Consider the following 23,621-nt stretch of genomic DNA (forward strand, 5'->3'; position numbering starts at 1 on the left):
TATTGAAAACACAGCGTTCACTGTGTGTGCGTGAGTCTGGTTTTTCTGGGAGCGGGCAAAATTGGTGTTTTTGTGCCGTTGCAAACAAACTGCTTGGACATGGCCTTGTTTTCCACAAATGTTACTTGATGGGAAATCCTGTCTTTTATTGTGAGTAAAACATCTGGAGCAGGACTTCACTAAATTCACAAGCCTGTTTACATGCCCATGTATCTGTCTGTGTTCATTGTTGTGGCTGCTTGGGGTAGTCGTGAGCAAGCTGTGACTCAACATGACAAATCGGGGCTTGGTCAAACTTATTGGCCGCTATGGCACCCAAGTCATATTGCTCTAAGATTTGCAACACTTGAGAAAGTGACGGATCAGAGGACTTTTAAGATCTGTCCCTGTATTCTACTATCTGGGACATTGAATGTTATTGCATCCTGTATCATAAGATCACTGTAAAAGTTGCCACAACAACGCTTAAATTTACACTTCCTAGTCATGCCCGTTAATGCTGTGTACCACTGGTGGTACGTCTGTCCTGGATTTTTCTTCTGGCATAAGAACAGATATCTAGGTGCAGGTACTTGAACTTGCTGGTCGTAGTACTGAGTTAATGCAATGATTGCTTTGTCATAGCTGAATTCCTCAGGAGATGTGGTTGGGAATAGTTTCTGTATTAACCTAAACACTGGGGACCTCGCAATCGAAAGGAAGTGTTCTAGCTTTACAGCACCTTGAAAGTGATGAACTAGACAATGTGCTTGGAACTGAGTCAGGTACTCAATTCACTCTCACTCCTCTTCTGCTGCATTAAATTGCTGGAACATTTGTAAGCTGGTCAGTGACACTTTTTGGGCTGGCTGGTAGGTCAGTTGTGCGGCCAACACACTTTGTGCAGCCAGTAGTCGTCCCGTCATCAGTAAGGTAGCATTTTGTGCATTCTGCAACTGAATAACTTGTGTTAGATCCATCACATTGGCCGTCTGCATCTGAGGCACAGGGGCAGGGGGTGGAGGGGACAGGGAATTCATGATGTATACAAATACGCTGTATCAAAAAGCAAGCAAATCTTCTGAAAAGAGAAATGTGATTGGTTCTGCGGATCCTCTCCTGGAATACATTAAAGAACACAACAAAAAATTAGCAAACACTTGAGCACAATCACTCCTACAAGCTAAAACACAAGAGAAGCAAACAAGATCTTTGGCCAAGTTGATGAACTTCATGTTGTTATGGGTGGCCGGTATCCTTTCTACAACACAAATGCACATGTGGATTAACACGGTTCTTTATTGAACAGATAGCTGCTACTTAACTTCAGTAGAGTCCATGCGTTGTGGTACAAGCTCATCCGTAGTAGTCCTCTGCTGACAATATTGGTAATCTTGCTATATCACAATCTGGACACTATGTACTGGTGTAGCCTGTGCTTAACTATGCCACTTTGTGAATGAATGTTGGACACCAACCTGGAGTGTTGAATTGAGTCAGTGACCGATGAGTTAGTGTCGCTTGATCAAGTGCCTACTGTTGATGCTTGTGCTACATCTTTGCCAACCGGTGTGCTGGCGACAGCTTACAGCAGCACAAGTACAGTGGAACTTAAATTTTACATTCTCCGATTTTACGTTTTTTGCTGTTCTACACCATAAATTTGTAGCCCTAAGGAAAAACCCATGAGATCATTTCTTCCTAGTAAGATTTACCTCAATTTTAAGTTCTTACTTGATGTCTCACTTGACTTCATCCCAGTTTATTCCTATTAACATTTATAAGTGGCATAAAAGACAGATGGTTTGCACCATGGGTGGTAGTGGGGGTAGGGAATATTTTAGGCCACTGTGAAGAGGGGAGACGTGAGAGGAATTGCTGATGTAATCCACAATCATTGTTGCCAACACAGCTTGCAACATTTAGCCTCACTGTGCAGTTATGATAAAAGTACTGCTAGGTTGCAGCAGTAGTGGAAAAGCAAGACAGTTGACGCGAAATATTCCGGACTGAGACAATACGTGACAAAGGGGCCCAGCTGCCACCATTTCTTGTGCCACTTATAACTCAATCTGATCGTTTTGCATTTATTTCCAATGTAGTATGTTCAGCAACAATATCAATCATCAACCTATTAAGTTCAAACACTGAGTCTCAAAGTATATGGTCGGCCATAATCGAGGAAACATCACTCTTTTCCGGCTAGTGAACTCTTATTGGCTGGTGACTTGTTAAGTCACCCAACAGCCAGCACGGACACCATACTGTACTAACACACACAAAATGAGATGGCCTACTGGGTGTGTGTGGAGAGAGAGAGTGTGAGAGAGAGAGGGGGGAGGGGGGGGGAGGGGGAGGGGGGGGAACCTTCAATGACAGGAATGCAGGTAGGAGTGCAAGCATTTTGTGACGTACGTGACAATATGCTTTTCATGCAGATGTCACATGGAAATAGAACAAGGGTTTTGCAATAGCACACACTTTAAAGAGTTTCACGTTCAAAACTGACATACAATTGCAGTAGCTACATACACTACTCATGTATATACGTTGCACCACACATACTGTAGGTTGTAAAGATTGGCAGCATTGATAGAGGGCGTGAAGCAAAACTGTAGCAACTGAGTTTTCCTTCAAATTTACATTTTACAGAAATTCACTAAGCCAACTTGTAACAAGCTTGTAACGTCAATTGGGGAAGTAAACCAATTTTTTCATGTTTATGTTGCTCTCATCAAGCCTAAAATAACACCTTATCGGTGTTGAGCATATGAAGTGTGGTTCGTAAGAAAAGCATTAAACATCATCAGCAATGATGGCTAAGTTTGTCATTAAGCAGAGGTCCGTGTTTATGCTTATGGTTTAACCACATAGCTGCTGTGATGTTTTTGGCTTAATTCAACATTTTCATCAATTTTTGCTCTTTTTATGGATGAGCACAAAGGATGATTTCTCAAGAATGCCTGTTTTGAATGTATAATTTGTGGTCTTAATGTGTCGGAAAATAGCTCAATTACCTTGTGCACAGGTACCAGTTTCAATTTTGTGATGAGTTTTTACTTGCTGTTACAAATCTGAGATTTTTTTGAGAACTCGTGAAATTCATTACCAAAAATTATTGTATATGTACATTTAATTTCCTTTGCTTAGACCGATTGTACACAAAGTATTGGAGAGGATTGCAATTTTTAATCGTGTTACCAATTCCATGTGCTTTTGCTTGTATTTTGGGGGTTTTAACATTTTCTCAATTCTGCTTTTTCTTCAATTTTGCGTTTTTTTAAGTTTGAACCACATGAAAGTGTAAAATAGGGGTTTCACTGTATATGCTTGCTTTAGTGCTGTTATTTCATCCATTAACTCTTTTGGCTACAGCATCCTGTTTCACTGCAAGCTGAAAAATCCAGATTAGGTAGCAACTTCCTCTTGTTTTGCAAACTCAGAAGCGATGGAATCTTATTTTTGTACTAATTCTTTAACCATCACATAATTTTTTTGATCCATTAGTTCTATTTTTCATAATAAAAGAGTGAAAGTATCTATCGTCTGACTAGCCAACACTACATTGGTTTCCATCTCTGAAGCTCTTTCAGTTGATTGCCCCCTTTCAGTTGATTGCCCCTCACAAGACTGTATTTGACCATTTGTGAGGAAGTCTTTAACATAACCAGAATTCTCAAAAAATTTAAAAGAATCTGATTCCCACCAATGGAAAAATTAATATTAACACTGCTAAGCAGTAATGTTTTTATTAAGCAATAATGTTACTGATGTTACAATTGATATGCATTTACACAAAAAAAACTTATAGTGCTTTTGTAATTATTGCACTGTGGTACAATAAAAATTACAGTAACTGATAGCACTTTATAGCAGCTAAGTTGAATCACATTACAATTGATAGATATTGTATTGCTTAATACAAGCATTCACTCTGAAAGAATGTAAATGTACTTGTATGAGCTTGCTCCTCCACTGATGCTGACCTGCTTGGCTATCTGTGGGTTCTCGTATTATGGATATTATCACCAATTTGGGTTTTTTTGCCCGACTATAAAATGAGGCAGAAGGTAAAATTATATTAATAAGAAGAATAAGCAGTGTACGTGGCTTTTAAGTGTTCTTGAGTGAGCACAAAATTTAAGTAAGTCTCTGCTTATTTTACAAACAGAACTTAAAAGTGCAATATTACACCCTTCCCATCTGGTGTTGGCAGTAATTATTCATAGGTAACTCTATGTTCAACAATACTACAGCCATGGCTATCAAACTGAAAATCAGAAAATTGAAATGCAGGTTCTAACTATGTCACTAATTATTATGAACTCTAGAGTTCATTACCAGACTACACACTAAACAAGATAATAAATGGTAGCATATCTACTTTAATGTTTATCTGCTATATAGACACATTCAGGCACAAAGTCTCTCCGCAGTGACAGCAAGTTCTACATGTCTCGCCTTGCGGGGCGTGTAAGGTTAGCAGCCGATTCATGTCGCTATGTAAGATAGGGGCTGGGTTTACTGCTAGTGGCTGCAGTTACGTTGTGAGATGGGATTCAACATTATTACAGTTAATTATTTACTGTATTCAGCAATATTACAATAGTTGCTGGATATGTTTTGCTTTTTCTTGAAAGCATAAGTCAACACGTGTTTACATTTACTTGCAAACGCCTTTACCGATGTTCCACATGTAATCAAATGCAGATAATCAATTATTGCTGTCTTCAGTTCATTTGTTGTCTTTGGTTTATTTTGATACACAAATATTTTAGCCCCACTCCAAAGGAAATAGTTGGGCGGAGACAGATACAGTGAGTGCAGGGGCCAGAGACCTTCCATAATTAGTCGTTGTAGGAGCAATAACACTGTCTTGTTTGAAAAATGAATGATTGACCTCATTTTCATTCAGCAGGGCAACAAATGGATAAATTGTCTGGGAATTATGATAGTATCGAAAAAGGTCAGCCCTGTAATTTGCGCTCTTGTTATGGCAACCTACACTCTGATTTTCTCTGCGTGCAATGGTGTTTCTCTTAAGGCATGAGAGTTTTCTGATGAAGAAATTCGTGAATTTTGGGAATTAATGTAGCCAGAGAGGTGAAAAAAAAAAAGCATCATCAGTGAAAAAAAGTTCGATCTCAGACACAAACTCCATGTCGGTTAACAAATCGCTGAAACGATTCACAATACACTATTGGTTTTGCATTGTCCACACATTGTAATTGTTGCACAGCAGTAATTTTATATGGATACATCCCCAGTTCTTTGATTATGGCCTTATGTGCTGTTGTAAGAGAGACTTTAGCCTCTCGCGATAATCTCCTCAGTAATTATGTTGGATTCTGCAACTTTTATATTCAAAATGTCGTCAAGCTGCTGTTCTGTTAAAACAGTGGACCTATCAGTTTGTGGTAATCATGAACTGAGTCTGTTGTCTGGAATTTGTGAATTAAATCATGTACAGTGTCATGATGTTAACACTTATAAGGAGGAAAACTCGATCTAAATTGCCATCTCACATGCTCCGTAAAGTTTTCTCATGTATGGAAAACCTTGTCCACGAAAAACTCAACCTCTGGAGTAGTAACTATTCTCACTACACTCAGCTTATACATAATCTAGGCAATAACACAATTAAAAGCTGCAATGGACACACAATACTACTACCCCTACCCTACCACTGCAGGTCTACAGAACACCTGCAGGTGAGACTTGAATGTGTTGCCAACCTTGCACACCCCACAAGGTGAGACACACAAGCCTCACTGCTGTGGAGAGACTTTGCGGATTCTGTAGTTTGAGTACTCTACTCAAAGAGTAATGAAAATTGCTATTTGCTATAATTAATTCATTAATTTTCATCAGATCCAAGTAATGTTTATAGTCTACCTGAATGATAGCAGAAATTACATAATATTAGATTTATTGCAGATCAGATTACATCATACCTTTCACAAAAAGCATCAGAGCAAAAGTGAATAAGTATTTTTTCAAACAGATCATTATATTATATCTTATGAGAATCACCTTAGTACAGGGAGTTAATACTGGATCACAGATATATGATCCACAGTTATTCATCATATGTGGCAAAGATCACAGTTATCAAGATAGAAAACAGATGGAATTTTCTCCAATTATGACAAGAGTCATTACAATGTGGTTCAGACAGATGTGGGAATTTCATCCTTGAGGATGCTCATTGGACCAATCATCTTTCTTCATTGCTCACTGAAGAGAGTGTTATGCTCTACAGATACTACTGAAATAAGAATTGTGTTTATGGAGTTATTTGTATAGGCAGGTCCCATTGTTTTGCAATACCATATTTCAGTGAGGAATATTTATTTTTTCTAGGTGCCCTGCTACTTGACAGGTATGATGTCATGTAGTGTCAAGCAATATTCAAGACACTCGTAACTGATACAGACCACAGTGTGAATAAAATTTTTCACAGGCATCAAAGCTGGCTATACAAAGCAAATAGCTATTTGAAGAGAGAGACATTGTCCCAGCCTGAACATGCCTATTGGATTGTAAGAGAACATTGGCTGTTTCCTTGAACACAAAAGAGAATTCTAGGCTATAAGATATTGTAGTAGACAATCTTTTAACCATTCCAAGCATAGACAAGACGAAATGTGCATGGCAGACATGTCCAGTCACCTGTTCTTAGATACATATCTCCATTATTATTTCGCAAATGATTATCGATCTGTACAATATAGATTAATTGTAAATGGTGGTAGATTATCTCTTACATTCACCAACCTCATTTTACTTTATGATAAAGCAATAAAATATTCTTCACATATAACATTATCTTGTGTAGTTTTGCATTGTGTTAGTAAAAAAATAGTTATTTACATAAAATTATACTACTTCAATTGATTTACCTTATCAAGGTATCAAATTTTCCACTTCATAAAATATCCTAATATTAATTTTGATCTTGATGATTATCTGTTTCAGTGATAACAAATATGCACGTAAGTTGCGTAATCTGCAGTGACCTGTTCGTTGCAGCTGATGATACGTTCTGCACACAGTGTGGTCACCTTTTTCATTACCAGTGTTTGATACAGTGGATTGAAAGGTGAGCCTTCAGTGAAGTGCATTTTTCTGGTAATAACAGAGGTACCAGTTATACAGCATAATTGTGTCTGCATACATTGGTATTTAAAAAGAAAATGTTTATAAAACATAGAAAGTAAGTGTAGTGGTGAGATGTGCGATGACACTAAATGAAATTTGAAGCTGTGGCATAGAAAAGAAGAAATGTCATTGTACTTTCGTCTGCTTATGCATTCCATCAAAAGCTTGCAGTAAAACATGCTGCATCAGTCTTCCCCAATTCTGTCTGAATTCTCAACATAAAGGTTCCAGCATTTTTTTTGGTCATAAATGTATTGTAGTTTTACACTGAAGAGCCAAAGAAATTGGTACTCCTGCCTAATGTCGTGTAGGGCCCCTGCATGCAACAAGACGTTGCATGGGCTCGATTAATATCTGAAATGGTGCTGGAGGTCAGTGACACCATAACTCTTTCAGGGCTGTCCGTATGAGGAGGTGGAGATCTCTGAGTAGCACGTTGAAAGGCATTGCAGGTATGCTCAATAATGCTCATGTCTGGGGAGTTTGGTGGCCAGCAGAAGTGTTTAAACTCAGAAGTGTGTTCCTTGAGCAACTCTGTAGCAGTTCTGGATGTATGGGGTGTAACATTGTCCTGATGGAATTGCGCAAGTCCATCGGAATGCACAGTGGGTATGAGTAGATGCAGGTAATCAGACAGGATGCTTACAAATGTTTCACCTGTCAGAGTTGTATCTAAATGCATCAGGGGCCCCATATCACTGCAACTGTACATACCCCCACACCATTACAGAGCCTCCACCAGCTTGAACAGTCCCCTGCTGACATGCAAGGTCCGTGGATACATGAGGTTGTCTCCGTACCCCTACATGTCCATCTGCTCAATACAGTTTGGAATTAGACTTGTCCGGCCAGGCAACATTTTCCAGTCAACAACAATCCAATGTCAGTGTTGAAGGGCCCAGGCGAGGTGTAAAGCTTTGTGTCGCGCAGTCATCATAGGTACACAGCTGGGCCTTCGGCTCCAAAAACCCATAACAATGGTGTTTCGTTGAATGATCCCCCCTCTCCCATCCCCCCTCTCCCATCCCCCCTCTCCCATCCCCCCTCCCCCTCCCCCCCCCTCTCCCCTCTCCCCTCCCCCCCTCTCCCCTCCCCCCCTCAACCCTCCCCCCCTCTCCCCTCCCCCCCTCTCCCCTCAGCATGTTGTTCTAGGCTGTGAGCTGAGTTTGTGAAAACACCACTTTCAACAAGGTGGCATTTTCACTTGATGAGACATCAATGTACAAGAAAGTTGATAATCCACTTTCAGAGCAGCTATTTAGAAACTGGCAAAATACAATAAAACATTCCACATTTAAACACACAAGTGCTGTGTGGGTTTTAAAGTTATGGACTTTAATATTAGACATCGTGGTTGGAATAAGTTGCTACTATGCTGATTTAAGAGCCTTAATATATAACAAAGTGACTGGCATTTCATTTTATTTATTTATTTTAACTTGAGTGAGAACAAGAGCTCAGAAGCTAGTTTGACTGCTGTTTCTTGTGAGATGTTTCTGTGCTCCACGGATCAGTCTAGGTTGGTAGTTGGATTTCTCTTACTTTACATATTGCTCCACGATACCAACTGGTCACTTTTAATGTCTGTACAAAGCATTTGCTTGCATTGATAAGAAAAGCTTAAGTTTCTTTTGAAACTATTAATGTTTTATGTACCTGGTTTCAATCATTCTTAAATGAAGGAATGCAAAAAAGATGCTGAATAATTCAACAATTTAGGAAGCAGAGAAATCATGAATGGATTCCTCCTAGCTTGAATTTTAGATCAGTCCTATTCGTTATTTGTGTGAATGACCATCTATGTAACAACAGCAGAGCAGTGGTGGGGAGGGTGTAGGGGTGGAGGTGGGGGAGGGGGAGGAGAGCATTTTCGAGTGATGAAAAGCAGTTATGGTACAGGATGTGCTTGTGCTTGTGTATTGGTGGTGGGGGGGGGGGGGGGGCATGTAGAAAGCCTAGCAAACAATATTAATATTCACCTGAGTGTGTTTTCCACATTGTGACTGTTGGGAATTGCCGCTGTTCTATATCATCATCAGAATGTTGTCCATCAAACAAGGAACATTACATTGTGGTTTAAACTGTCAGATATATTTGTTGGAGAGGCCTGCACAAAGCATAGTACTTACTTCAATCCCATTAAAGATTTTGTGGTGGAATTAAGTTCAGCTACATGGTAGACCTAAACACCAGCAACAACTGTGTACCAAGCTTGTAGACCACTGTAAACAGATTCCAGTTGAGAGAATCAGAAATAAGTGGGAAGCATCCCCTTTACATACTGCATTACCCTTTCAATATCCTCATACACTTTCTCTATCTGTTCATCTTCAGCTTGCGACGTCGGCATGTATACATGAACTATCGTTGTCGGTGTTGGTCTGCTGTCGATTCTGATTAGAACAACCCGGTCACTGAACTGTTCACAGTAACACACCCTCTGCCCTACCTTCCTATTCACTACGAATCCTACACCTGTTATACCATTTTCTGCTGCTGTTGATGTTACCCGATACTCATCTGATCAGAAATCCTTGTCTTCATTCCACTTCACTTCACTGACCCCTACAATATCTAGATTGAGCCTTTGCATTTCCCTTTTCAGATTTTCTAGTTTCCCTACCACATTCAAGCTTCTGACATTCCACGCCCCAACTCTTAGAACGTTATCCTTTCGTAGATTATTCAATCTTTTTCTCATGGTAACCTCCCCCTTGGCAGTCCCCTCCCGGAGATCCGAATGGGGGACTATTCCGGAATCTTTTGCCAATGGAGAGATCATCATGACACTTCTTAAATTACAGGCCACATGTCCTGTGGATACATGTTACGTGTCTTTAATGCACGTGTCTTTAATGCAGTAGTTTCCATTGCCTTCTGCATCCTCATGTCGTTAATCATTGCTGATTCTTCCGCCTTTAGGAGCAATTTCCCACCCCTAAGACAAGAGAGTGCCCTGGACCTCTATCCACTCCTCCGCCCTCTTTGACAAGGCCGTTGGCAGAATGAGGCTGACTTCTTATGCCGGAAGTCTTCGGCCGCCAATGCTGATTATTTATCAAAATTTAGGCAGTGGAGGGGATCGAACCCAGGACCGAAGACGTTTTGATTACAAATCAAAGACGCTACCCCTAGACCACGGGTACCTTCCTATTCAATTAAGAGTTGAGAGTTTGTAATATATTCAGTATCATATTATTCTTCTTTTTGTCAGGAAATTGGCTTATAAAAAATACTTTGTTTTTTAGTTTGAATCTTTCAGTTCCCTATTTCTAGACACTGAGCTGATTAACCTAATGAAATGGTGTCGTGAGTCACTCTTGATTTTTACAGTCTGATTAAGGTTTTCTAGTAAGTTGTTGTTAATGAGTTTTGGGTGATAAGTTACACAGCATGCCACTTAATAAGTTGCTAAAGTATTTCTCTTTTTATTAGAAATGTTACTTTCTTGTTGATGTTGGTATGATCTTTACAAGTACAGAAATATACTGCCTTATGGGAACACTGCAGTGACAAGTAGCATCACTGGATGTTGACTGGAACCCTTGGCAGAAACTGTATGATGATTAGTCTTTCCTTTGGCTTTGTTGTGATTGGTCATTTGTCTTGTGTATGCTCTGTGCAATAATAAAAATGTTCTACATTGTATCTGGGTTGTGTGATTGTTCATCACTGTCATCACCTGTAGAACCACAGCCTCAATGCACAAGAAATGAGACTGTTGATATTATCAATGAACTGTTTAAAGTGGGGTGTTTGTGCATCACAGTTGATTTTTGGTTGTGTTCTAATAGAGGGATATTCCATGAATATCAGTTAACTCAATGGCAGTATACCATGAGTTTAATTTATAAGCATTCTTGCAATGGAAGGCAAAATACCATAACTGATGCAAATCTTCATGGAAAATGTTATCTAGAAATGTTTTGAGCAGTGAAAGCAACAAAAGCTCATGTGTGGTCCCAAATGTCTCCTATTTATCAAATATGTTCTGTTAGTGTTGGTTGTCTTCCAAGTACACAAATTTGCAGTATCAATACCCAAACACAAATATTTTCATACAGATCAAAAGAACTTGTCTGTACTAAATTATTCCTCCATTAACTCTTGAGTTGATCAAATCTCGTGAAAGTTATAACTGCTTAAGGATACAGTTCAAAGCAGGAAATCAGTTACATACTAAAACACAATGGCAAATAGTGTCTTAATGATGTGAACGATCTTGTTTCTTGTGTGTGGAGGTAATCGGTCTATACATGACAGTACACCGTTCTAATACGTTCCAAAAAGCCACACGGGACAGTACAATTTTTCAGGGGGGTCCTCAGTTTCTATTGATCACAGAGACGAGGGGTCAAGTGTTTTGGATAGCTCTTGCCTAGCAACTATTTGTGTTTCCATCAGAAGCTATCCTAAAATACTGGATCAAGATTTAAACATTACATACTTTCTCCAGTCCAGGCAAATTGAGCAGATCAGTAGATTTTTTTGCACTAGTTGTGACCTAGGACAGATCTTAGGCATCTTACAAAAGCGCCATAAGTTCAAGGGCAGTTCATGAGAAAACCTCAAAAAATGCACAAAGGACAACAAGCAAATATTAGCAGAGATTCATGCATCTGTGAAAAGATCTATGTGCGAAGCATACAAGAACTACCGCTGTCACACCTTAGCTAAAAATCTGGCAGAGTACCCGAGAAAATTGAGGTCTTATGTGAAGTCGATAAGTGGGTCTAAAGCTTCCATTCAGTCCCTTGTTGACCAGTCTGGTGTCGCATTTGGAGATAGCAAAATGAAAGCCAAAGCTTTAAATTTCACATTCAAGATATCATTCACACAGGAGAATTGGACAAACTTACTGTCATTTGACCATTGGACAGACTCCCATATGGATGACATGGTAATAAGCATCCCTGATGTAGAGAAACAACTGAAAGATTTGGAAGCAAGTAAATCACCAGGTCTGGATGGGATCCCAGTTTGGTCGTAGAAAGAGTACTCTACAGCATTGACTCCTTACCTAGCTTGCATTTGTTGTGAATCCCTTCACCTAGCACTAAGTTCCAAGTGCAGGGTAAAAGAACAGATACACAAATTTACAGACCAATATCCATAACTTCAGTTTGCTGCAGAATCCTTGAACATATTCTCAGTTCGAATATAATAAACTTTCTTCAGACTGAGAAGCCTATGTCCAGGAATCAGCATGGTTTTAGAAAGCATTGCTCATGCAAAACTCAGCTTGCCCTTTTCTCACATGATATACTGTGAACCATGGATGAAGGGCAACAGATAGGTTCCGTAGTTCTAGATTTCTGGAAAGCATTTGAGATGGTGCCCCATTACAGGTTGTTAGTGAAGGTACGAGCATATGGAATATGTCCACAGACATGTGACTCAAAGACTTCTTAAGTAATAGAACCCAATATAGTGTCCCTGATGGCGAATCTTCATCAGAGACAAGGGTATCATCAGGAGTGGCCCAAGGAAGTGTAATAGGACTGCTATTGTTCTCTATATATGTAAATGATTTGGCAGACAGGGTGGGCAGTAATGTGCATTTGTTTGCTGATGGTGCTGTGGTGTAGGTAAAGATGTCAAAGTTGAGTGACTGTAGGAAGATACAAGACAACTTAGACAAAATGTCCAGTTGGTGTGATGAATGTCAACTAGCCCTAAATGTGGAAAAATGTAAGTTAATGTGCATGAGTAGGAAGAACAAACTTGTGATGTTGGAATACGACATTAGTAGTGTAGTTCTTCACACAGTCAAGTCATTTAAATATCTGGGCGTAACAGTGAAAGCAATATGAAATGGAATGAGCTTGTGAGAACTATGGTAGGGGAGGCGAATGGTCGACATTGGTTTATTGGGAGACTTTCAGGAGAGAGTGGTTCACCTCTAAAGGAGACCACATATAGATTCTGGTGCAACTCACTCTGGAGTATTGGACGTGTGTTTGGGATCTGTACCAGGTCAGATGGGAGGAAGATGTCAAAGCAATGCAGAGGTGGACTGCTAGATCTGTTACCAGTAGGTCCGAATCACATGTAAGTTTGCTTCAGGAACTCACACGGGAATCCCTGTAGGGAAGGCGATGTTATTCTCGAGAAACACTATTGAGAAAATTTAGAGAACCAGCATTTGAAGCTGACTACCAAACGATTCTACTGCTGCCAACATACATTGCACTTAAGAACCAAGAAAATAAGATACGAGAAATTAAGGCTCATACAGAGGCATATAGGCAGTAGTTTTTCCCTCACTCTATTTGCTTGTGGAACAGGAAAGAAAAAGGCTAGTAATTGTACAGTGTTCCCTCCCACCACGCACCATATGGTGGCTTGCAGAGTAGCTATGTAGTTGTACATGTAGATACTTGGGTAAAAAAAATACCTATTGTAGGGATGGCCACTTTTATAGTTTCTATGCATGGCAGATTGTCCAAATTTTAACCATATGCTCTTAATAAAATGATCTTTTACCCAATTCTGCACCATGGGCCACAATAACCTAAATAAATAACCATAGCAGATGGCTCAAATTGGGCCATCCTAAGGGTACTAATGTTGCAAAACTATGCTTTTAATAGAATTTTTCCATCAATAACTTTATGATGGGCATTTCAAGCCTATAGAAATATGCCCAAAGTGGTACTCCAGTGACAAAAAAATTGGTTAGATGGTTCTTAACATGCCTGGAAAGAACTTAAAATGACTGAAAATTCAGAGAAAGGTTTCTAATACCATTTTACTCTTTTAATATGCAAATCATAAGCTGGGCATTTTTGACAAACTGTGATTGGTGAGCAAAGTATGCAAAAAATGTAAAGCAAATGATTTTGTGTGAACATTTAATTTAAGAGTACTTATTTTTTGCTTATAAGTGTCAAAGTATACAAGAGTGACAAAGTATATAAAGAAGCTGTCAAAACTCTACCAACTGATTGAATTTGTTTTTTATAAGCAACACACCCTGCTGCATCAGGGAAAAGAAGGGAACTAGCAGAAAATTGCTCCTGTTGGACCACAAAAAAGGTGAATACGTTCCTCTTGAAAAGAGTCTGACAGAAAAGTGAGGAACCAGCTGCCTCACTCTTCCCACCTTCCTTGCCTTGCTAAAAATTTTTGCATGCATATTTGCCAATTTTTGTGCTGAAAGAGAGTAGCAGAGAGACAGTGATTGTGGAAGAGAGAGGTAGACAGTACCAGAGGGAGGGAAAGAGAGAGGAGACATTGATGGTGGGAGACAGGTAGTGGCAGTGAAAGAGAGAGGGGGGGAGACAATAGTTGTGGGAGACAGGGGGGGGGGGGGGGAGAGGGAGGGGGAGAGAGAGAGAGAGAGAGAGAGAGAGAGAGAGAGAGAGAGAGAGAGAGAGAGAGAGAGAGAGAGAGAGAGAGAGAGAGAGAGAGGGGGGGGGGGGAGGGGAGGGGAGGGGAGGGACTATGGCAGTTTAAGAGAAAGAGAGATGGGTAGAGATGGAAGCAGTGGGAGCAAAAGAGAGGGGAGATTGTGAAAATAAAAAATACAGATGACTGGAGACCATACATAGGCTTGGGGGGGGGGGGGTTGGACCCTCCCACACTAGTGAACTATTACACTTAGGTATAGGGGAGGATGAATTTTGCACCATAATTTTAAGTATGTGGGTGTGGGGGAAAGAATAAGCTTGACCCCCCCCCCCCCCAGAATTTTTAAGCTGCTGAAGTCTGGTGGAAACTGTAGTGTGGGGTGGAAAGACAAAATGAAACTGTGTGTGTAACTGAGAGAGGAGACAGGGGTATTGGGATTTACTGTAAGCCAATGAGAGAAAAAGGAGACAGTGGGGTTCAATGAGAGACTGGTTAAAAGGATTTCGAATTTCCTGTGGTAAAATGGTGCAAATATTTTCAGATGCCACAATTTTTGGTAGGAAGGCAGAATGGAGATTGGGACAGCTGGTTCCTCATTTTCTTGGCATAGTCTTTTAAAGAGAATCATACTGACCTTTCTTGTGCTCCATCAGGATTATTTTTCTGCTGATAGTATCATATGACTACATAGTTCACAGACAATGGCAGTAAAAGTTAGGGGTAAGAAGTGTTACAGGCACAGTCAAAACATTGATATGGAAGGGAGAGGAAGAAATACCTAAGCAAACACCAAGTAAACTCACATTTAAATGACAGGAATGCTGGCAAAGAGAGAGAGAGAGAGAGAGAGAGAGAGAGAGAGAGAGAGAGAGAGAGAGAGAGAGGGGGGGGGGGGGAAGGGGGCATTGTTGCTATATCTGTGTTTTGTGAGGTGCAAGCTGCTGCTTCATGTATTACAATAATAATTGTTTTATCTAGTAAGTTTGTTTAAATGATTATAGGCAGAAAATTGTTTCTGTAACTAACAATAACTTTAGATTTCCTTTCTTAGATATCAGCTCTCAACTGACCATCTGCCATGTGAAGATATGAAGCCAGATGGAAGCATATAGTGTAATAGACTTCTTTCCCTGTCTTCTTTGCATGATTTGAAGCAAACTGGATTGTGAAACTATTTTATCTGATGATTATAGGAATTATGTCAAAAGCCATATTTATGATCTCAATTCCTAAGTTAATTAAAGCAAGGCAGAAGTTGGAATTTGTTGGGATAAGACTGAATAATTTTAATTTGATTTACTTCCAGGTCTAAATCATGCCCACAGTGTCGAACAAAAACCACGGAAAAGAACATTCATAGAATATATTTTAATATTCCAAATGTTGACGAAAAATATGAAGATCCAAGTGTCCTGCACAATAAAATTGATGGTCTACATTTTCAGCTTCGTTTGAGAGATACAGATTTGAAAAATTCTGAAGAAAAAAATGTGAAATTGGTTAATCAGAATGTGATATTGAAGTAAGTTACTATGTGTATATTATTTCCTCCAGTTTGTTTTGCTATTTTTATCAAATGGAGGTTTGGATAAACTTTACAAAGGACTGTCCCCTTTTGCACTTGATCATGGTGTTAAGGTGATGGTAGCATGTCTCCTTGGTAGGTTGGTTACAACCAAGCTTTTGTTGTTTACAGTAGTTTCTCCTGTTGATGCATATAAAACACTTTTTTACTGCTGTGTGGAAATATTATGAATGATTTCTTCTCAGAGACAGTGATAGATTGATGTGTATTGCAGCTTGAAATCTAGGTTAGGTTGAGAGTTGGTGAAATTTAAATTTTAGGTTGTGGTGGCAGACTGATATGTAACAGAGGTGGAGTTAAATGTTTGTTTGGAAGCTGACAGTTCCATCCTGACCCACCACTTCTTCACTTTTGAAGGCCAGACATACCAACAATTAAAGGGAACAGCCATGGGCACCAGGATGGCCCCCTCGTACGCCAACCTATTCATGGGTCGCTTAGAGGAAGCCTTCTTGGTTATCCAGGCCTGCCAACCCAAAGTTTGGTACAGATTTATTGATGACATCTTCATGATCTGGACTCACAGTGAAGAAGAACTCCAGAATTTCCTCTCCAACCTCAACTCCTTTGGTTACATCAGGTTCACCTGGTCCTACTCCAAATCCCATGCCACTTTCCTTGACGTTGACCTCCACCTGTCCAATGGCCAGCTTCACACGTCCATCCACATCAAACCCACCAACAAGCAACAGTACCTCCATTATGACACCTGCCACCCATTCCACATCAAACGGTCGCTTCCCTACAGCCTAGGTCTTCGTGGCAAACGAATCTGCTCCAGTCTGGAATCCCTGAACCATTACACCAACCACCTGAAAACAGCTTTCGCATCCCGCAACTACCCTCCCGACCTGGTACAGAACCAAATAACCAGAGCCACTTCCTCATCTCCTCAAACCCAGAACCTCCCACAGAAGAACCCCAAAAGTGCCCCACTTGTGACAGGATACTTTCCGGGACTGGATCAGACTCTGAATGTGGCTCTCCAGCAGGGATACGACTTCCTCAAATCCTGCCCTGAAATGAGATCCATCCTTCATGAAATCCTCCCCACTCCACCAAGAGTGTCTTTCCGCCGTCCACCTAACCTTCGTAACCTGTTGGTTCATCCCTATGAAATCCCCAAACCACCTTCCTACCCTCTGGCTCCTACCCTTGTAACCGCCCCCGGTGTAAAACCTGTCCCATGCACCCTCCCACCACCACCTACTCCAGTCCTGTAACCCGGAAGGTGTACACGATCAAAGGCAGAGCCACGTGTGAAAGCACCCACGTGATCTACCAACTGACCTGCCTACACTGTGACGCATTCTATGTGGGAATGTCCAGCAACAAACTGTCCATTCGCATGAATGGACACAGACAGACAGTGTTTGTTGGTAATGAGGATCACCCTGTGGCTAAACATGCCTTGGTACACGGCCAGCACATCTTGGCACAGTGTTACACCATCCGGGTTATCTGGATACTTCCCACTAACACCAACCTGTCGGAACTCCGGAGATGGGAACTTGCCCTTCAGTATATCCTCTCTTCTCGTTATCCGCCAGGCCTCAATCTCCGCTAATTTCAATTTGCCGCTGCTCATACCTCACCTGTCTTTTAACAACATCTTTGCCTCTGTACTTCCGCCTCGACTGACATCTCTGCCCAAACTCTTTGCCTTTACAAATGTCTGCTTGTGTCTGTGTATGTGCGGATGGATATGTGTGTGTGTGCGCGAGTGTATACCTGTTTTTTTTCCCCCTAAGGTAAGTCTTTCCGCTCCCGGGATTGGAATGACTCCTTACCCCCTCCCTTAAAACCCACATCCTTTCGTCTTTCCCTCTCCTTCCCTCTTTCCTGACGAAGCAACCGGTGGTTGCGAAAGCTTGAAACTTTGTGTGTGTGTGTGTTTGTGTTGTTTCATTGTGTCTATCTACCAGCGCTTTCCCGTTTGGTAAGTCATGGAATATATATATAAAAACAAAGATGATGTGACTTACCCACGTGGAATGGTTCCCTCTATTATATAATCTCCTGCATCTGACATCATTCTCACGGCAAATACAGACTTGTTTAGATGCTTAAGCAATTCTGTGGCACGCCCTTCCCAGCTGAATTTATTATTGAGTTGTAATCTCAGAAATTTAACACTGTCAACCTCTTCGATCTGCATGTCTTCTGGGTCTTCTCAAAGTTTAATGACAGTGAATTAGCTTTAAACCACTTTCAATGTCGGTGACAATTTGATTAGCAGCTTTTTTTAAGTCTGTACTTGACTTGCTACTTATTGCAATGTTTATATCATCTGCAAACAAAACAAACTTAGCATCTGGCAGTCTAAGAGATGAGAGGTCATTAATGTACACAAGAAAAAGCAATGGATCCAAGATGGGACCTTGAGGAACACCACATGTAATTAGTTCCCAGACAGATGATGACAGACTGCCTACTGCACAGGTATTTCGCAATGACATCCTTTGTTTCCTGTTAGACAGATAAGACTCAAACCCTTTCGCAGCATTGCCGGTGACACCATAATATTCTAATTTACTTAAGAGAATGCTGTTGTTCACACAGTCAAAGGCTTTTGACAGATCACAGAAAATGCCAGTAGCCTCTAAATTATTATCTAATGAATTAAGTACATTCTCACTGTAAGTGTAAATAGCTTTTTCTATGTCAGAACCCTTAAAAGATCTGAACTGTGTCTTGGACAATATATTATATGCAGTCAAATGCTTAAGGAGATGCTTGAACACAACCTTTTCAAATACTCTTGAGAAAGCCAGCAAAAGTGAAATTGGTCTTGTAAAGAGGCTTATCTTCAGCATATCTTAGACAATCTGGAAATGTTCTGCTGATAAAAGATTGATTGTGCAAATAACTTAAGACAGAACCAACTCACATGAGCATTCTTTGATTAACTTCGTTGATATGTTATCATACACACTGGAATGCTTAGATTTTTAAGGATTTTATGTTGAATGCTACTTATCTGGGAAATGTGAATGTCATTTCTATTTTACTGAATTTATTTTTAAAGACTGGTCTCAGATACTCCATTGCACTGTTCACTGAACCTGATAGCCCCAAGCTGTCAGTAACAGAAATGAAGTACTTGCTCAAGAGGTTTGCAACACTACATTTACTTCCAGAATGAGATTTTCACTCTGCAGTAGAGTGTGCACTGATATGAAACTTGCTGGCAGATTAAAACTGTGTGCGTGCCGGACCGAGACTCGAACTCGGGACCTTTGCCTTTCGTGGGCAAGAGAGCACTTGCCTGCGAAAGGCAAAGGTCCCGAGTTCAAGTCTTGGTCCGGCATACAGTTTTAATCTGCCAGGAAGCTTCACTACATGGACTTGTTACCAAAGTCTCATTTATTTTTAGAGCTATTTGTTCCTCTTCCTTTTTGGCCCCGCCTGTCTCTGTCTTCATTATATCCCATACAGTTTTTATTTTGTTGCCTGATGTAATTCTCTCTTTCTCATAATAAAGCAGCTTCGATTTCTGGATTACTTGCTTCAATGTTTTACTGTATTCTTTGTAATACATTGCAATTCTAAGATCAGAGCTGTTCCTAGATAGTAGATTCAGTCTCCTTTTGTCCCACTTGATATCTGTATTCCTTGTGTAATCCACAGTTTGTTTTTTGACTTTTGTGTGATTTGACTTACCTTTAGGAGAAAAGAATTTTCAAAAGTGGAGGTAACTTTATTAATGAATGCTTTGTATTTTCCATTTGAGTCAGAAGTATTGTAAACGTCTATCCAGTTCATGTCTTTGAGCAATTTCCCGATTTTTCTCAATTTTTGACTTATTTAGTACCCTTCTGTACTCAGATTTGATAGATTTTTTTATCCTGACAAGTTTCAACATTTAACACAAGATGCTGAATTTCGTGGTCAGATAGCCCATTTACTGTTGGTTTTGTTATATCACTTTTTTCCCTAGATTTGTCTACAAAGATACCATATTTACTCGAATCTAAGCCACACTTTTTTCCGGTTTTTGTAATCCAAAAAACCGCCTGCGGCGTAGAATCGAGTGCAAAGTAAGCGGAAGTTCTGGAAAATGTTGGTAGGTGCCGCCACAACTAACTTCTGCCATGGAATATATGTAGCGCTACACAGGCATGCTTTGCAGGCACAAAGATAAATACTGGCGCCTAACCCTCTGCGTCAGTAGATAAATTTAAAAAAGTGGAAGACGAGCTTTTTTCTCCGACTCGAGTTTCGACCACTGCATTTCCATACATTATCCAACGAAGTAAATACAAATTCCGTATTGTGCATCTTCGAATGTAGCGGCATTTCAATGTACTACGAAAATCCGTCTGGCAAGACTGTTTGGGATGTTTGTCAATAACTCATTTAAATCCTGTCTGCCTAATAAACTACAAAACTAGAGTGAGACAACAGCAAACGTGGAAAAATACAGATATCATCCCATGTTTATATTCGTATTATTCTTATGCTTAATAGTGATACAGTCAGAAATGAAGCACGGCAATTGACTAGATTTTTAAATCTAAGATGACTCTAATTTCAGTGCGGAATGTAATGTACTAAAGAGGCGTCTGCAAAGATTTTCTAACGGAGAAAAATTTTCGCTAAACTCTCGTTCCGAACATCTTCTATCATACACTGTCTATTATTTGGTTCTTGTTGATCATTATCAAAGAAAGCAGGAGTGTAGGTAATAGCAAATAGCAGTTTCTTGCCATTGTTTCGCTAATGTGACGATTTCTCTCTCTCTCTCTCTCTCTCTCTCTCTCTCTCTCTCTCTCTCTCTCTCTCTCTCTCTCTCTCTTTTTAATTGTAAGCGGCAGTAGCGTCCACAAAAGCAAGGCATGCTGCGAGCGGCGACAGGTCGTAAACACTCATTATCAGAATGCGACAAACAATGCATGACACAGTACAGTAATGCATTTTCAGCTTAGTGTGACGTAAACACCTATAACAAAGAGAACGGCACTTATCAGATCAAAGTAAAATAAACAATCAATTCAAACCAGAAGTAGTACGCGAAAAGGGAAGGGTACTCGTATAAATACGGACGGAGCACCTGACGCATAGCAATGGCTACCTGGTGAAGCTTAACTGCTAAGCTTAAGACTCGAACCAAACTACTGTAGCTGTATTGTCATTCATTCGACCTAAATTGTGTCTCATATTACAATTGACCAACTTTATTTCGATTTATAGGTGCGGCCTAAAACTTTTCTCTCCCCTTGAATTTTGAGTCTCAAATTTTAGGTGCGGCTTAGATTCGGGAAATTTTTTTTTCCCTTGATTTCGAGTCTCATTTTTCAGGTGCGGCTTAGATTCGAGTGTGGCTTAGATTCGAATAAATACGGTATTATCAATAGCAGTCTCAGAGCATTTACATATCCTAATAGCAGAGTTTCAGTAGGAACTAAATTGAGTGATAGTGTTACTGACTGCAATAATAGTTCACTGACAGAGCTTTTCAATAAATCCACATTAAAATCACCAGCAACCACTTGCCTTCATGGTCTTGGATGTTATTGAATTTAGCATATGTTAAAATGAAGGACTAAGTAAGAAACATGTATTTTTTTGTTTTCTCCAAAAAAAATTTCTGCTCAGAGATACAGCACTCCAAAGATGACACTGTGCATACCATTTTGAAGATGTGAATTTTGGAAAAAAATTTTAAAATGCTGTATCTCTGGAACAGTTCTAGATATTTTTTTTTTTTATTTGAATGATAATTGCTTTGTGATTACAAAGAAATCCTCCATTTGGACTTATCTGTCAGAGTTCTTTTACTTTTTTATAATTTATGGAAATTTTTATTTAAAAAATGCCAATCCCCCCCTGATTGGTACCATATAGTTCTACATTCACTGGAAAGGAGAGCTTCCGCCTTTGGGTTGAGCAGGTTTTATAAACAATTTAAATTTTTGCTTTACATAAAACCTGTTTTATTACCACATTATCACATAACAGGCTCACAAAAATCAAAATATTGCCTTATTTAACATATTTGTAGTTTTGAAAGATGAATAAGTCTCATTTTTCAAGCATTTTAATTGATTCCAAAATGTATGTGAAAGGTCCAAAGACTTAAGGATTTCAGTTTATACAACTTATGTGCACTTTGTTTTGTACTGAAATTATCCAGTCAATGAAGTAAAAATGTGATTAAAAATGTGTTCCACTGCTTCAGTATCTTGCTTTGTTATAGAATGATGCCTTCTTGTTGAACCAATAGGAACTGGAGCATTACAATCTTCAAAACATTGTGAACAGGAAGTGACCACTGATGGTGTTGTTGCTGTCCTTCAGCTGGAAACCTATATCCAGCAGCCAGGCAATATGGTAGCATAACGTTCATTACAGTTTCGTTTAACTCATAACTGGTGTCTATAATCTTTGCAATCCATCAGTCAGTCATACACACACGCCACAAACATCCCCCTTCTCAGGTTGTGTGTCTGAATATTATCCTGCTGTTTCTTAGGTGTTAGCCAAATGAACGACATTTCTTCTTTCTTGCTCTTTAAAGTGTGTGCAATATGAGTTTGCCCCGAGTCCAAAAGTGTGTCTTCTGAATTCCTTCCACAGGAGTAGTCTGTTTGGACCATTCTTCTTTTTTTTCGGCTCACGGAATTCTTCGATTTCCTCCTTGGACCAAAGACTAAGGGCTGTGGATGTGTAAGATTTCACAGCTCTCGTAAAATCCTCAGCATTCTGAATCACAGCTGTATTTGGTGTGGAAAGATTGTTTTGTAGCACGGTGCTTCAGCAGGCCTCTTACACCATCACAAGGCCCCTTCCCGTGACCCGTGGCACTGTAGACCCAGTCGGTTGGAACAAGCGACTTACTCAGTTCAAACACCCAGCAACAATTTTTAAAATGACTAGGAGTCCCATCAGAAATTATGATCATCTTCTCTGCCCCTGTTTGCAGTTCAAGAATTTTGCACATTGCTAGCAAAGCATGTGCTGAGGCATGTCCTGTGTCATCACTTATAACTGCAACACTTTCGGTCTTGTTTTGAAAATATGTCCCTCCTGTAAAAACTGAACCCTTGTCATTACTCTAATGATATCCTAGCACTTCTTGTGGGAGAATTACAGACCAGTTCTCAGCAAAATCACAATGAAGCCCTAAACATAGTTCTTCAGCCTGTACACATCCTTTCACTTGTGCAATGTATTGTTGTTTAATTTCTTCAGATGCTGGTGTGTTACTGCTTTCACCGACCATTTACCAAGCTCATCAATGAAATTGTCAACGGCAACAGTTTTCTTAATTAGTTTATTTTCCTCCCATGTCGCATATGTAATTTCTGCAGAGTTATGTGCTACGTCTTCCAGGCCAAGTGCTTGTAAAGACAGTTCTCCCTTTCCAGGGCAGTCACCATATTCTTGAAACAAACAAGTCTATCGCTTTACATCGCAGACTACTAATGACTCAACAAGCCTAACCAAGGTGTCATACGTCATGTGTTCCAGTAAGCTCTTCAAAGTTACTACATGAAAGTTCAAAGTTCACGCAGTACACACACAGACAGACATCTCTGGG

At 39.9% G+C, this 23,621-nt stretch overlaps 1 protein-coding gene across 4 annotated transcripts in view; it reads left to right on the forward strand.

The window, feature by feature from the left end:
• Positions 1 to 23,621, forward strand: part of LOC124789612 (E3 ubiquitin-protein ligase TRAIP) — a 216,933-nt gene that overhangs the window by 70,601 nt on the left and 122,711 nt on the right. For all 4 annotated transcript variants that reach the window (XM_047257027.1, XM_047257029.1, XM_047257028.1 and 1 more), the window contains 2 exons: positions 6,958 to 7,081; positions 15,800 to 16,015. In XM_047257027.1, coding sequence (XP_047112983.1) covers positions 6,958 to 7,081; positions 15,800 to 16,015 — 340 coding nt within the window. The remainder of the gene's footprint in view (positions 1 to 6,957; positions 7,082 to 15,799; positions 16,016 to 23,621) is intronic.

Source organism: Schistocerca piceifrons, chromosome 3, assembly GCF_021461385.2.
Source record: "Schistocerca piceifrons isolate TAMUIC-IGC-003096 chromosome 3, iqSchPice1.1, whole genome shotgun sequence".
Lineage (NCBI taxonomy): Eukaryota > Metazoa > Arthropoda > Insecta > Orthoptera > Acrididae > Schistocerca > Schistocerca piceifrons.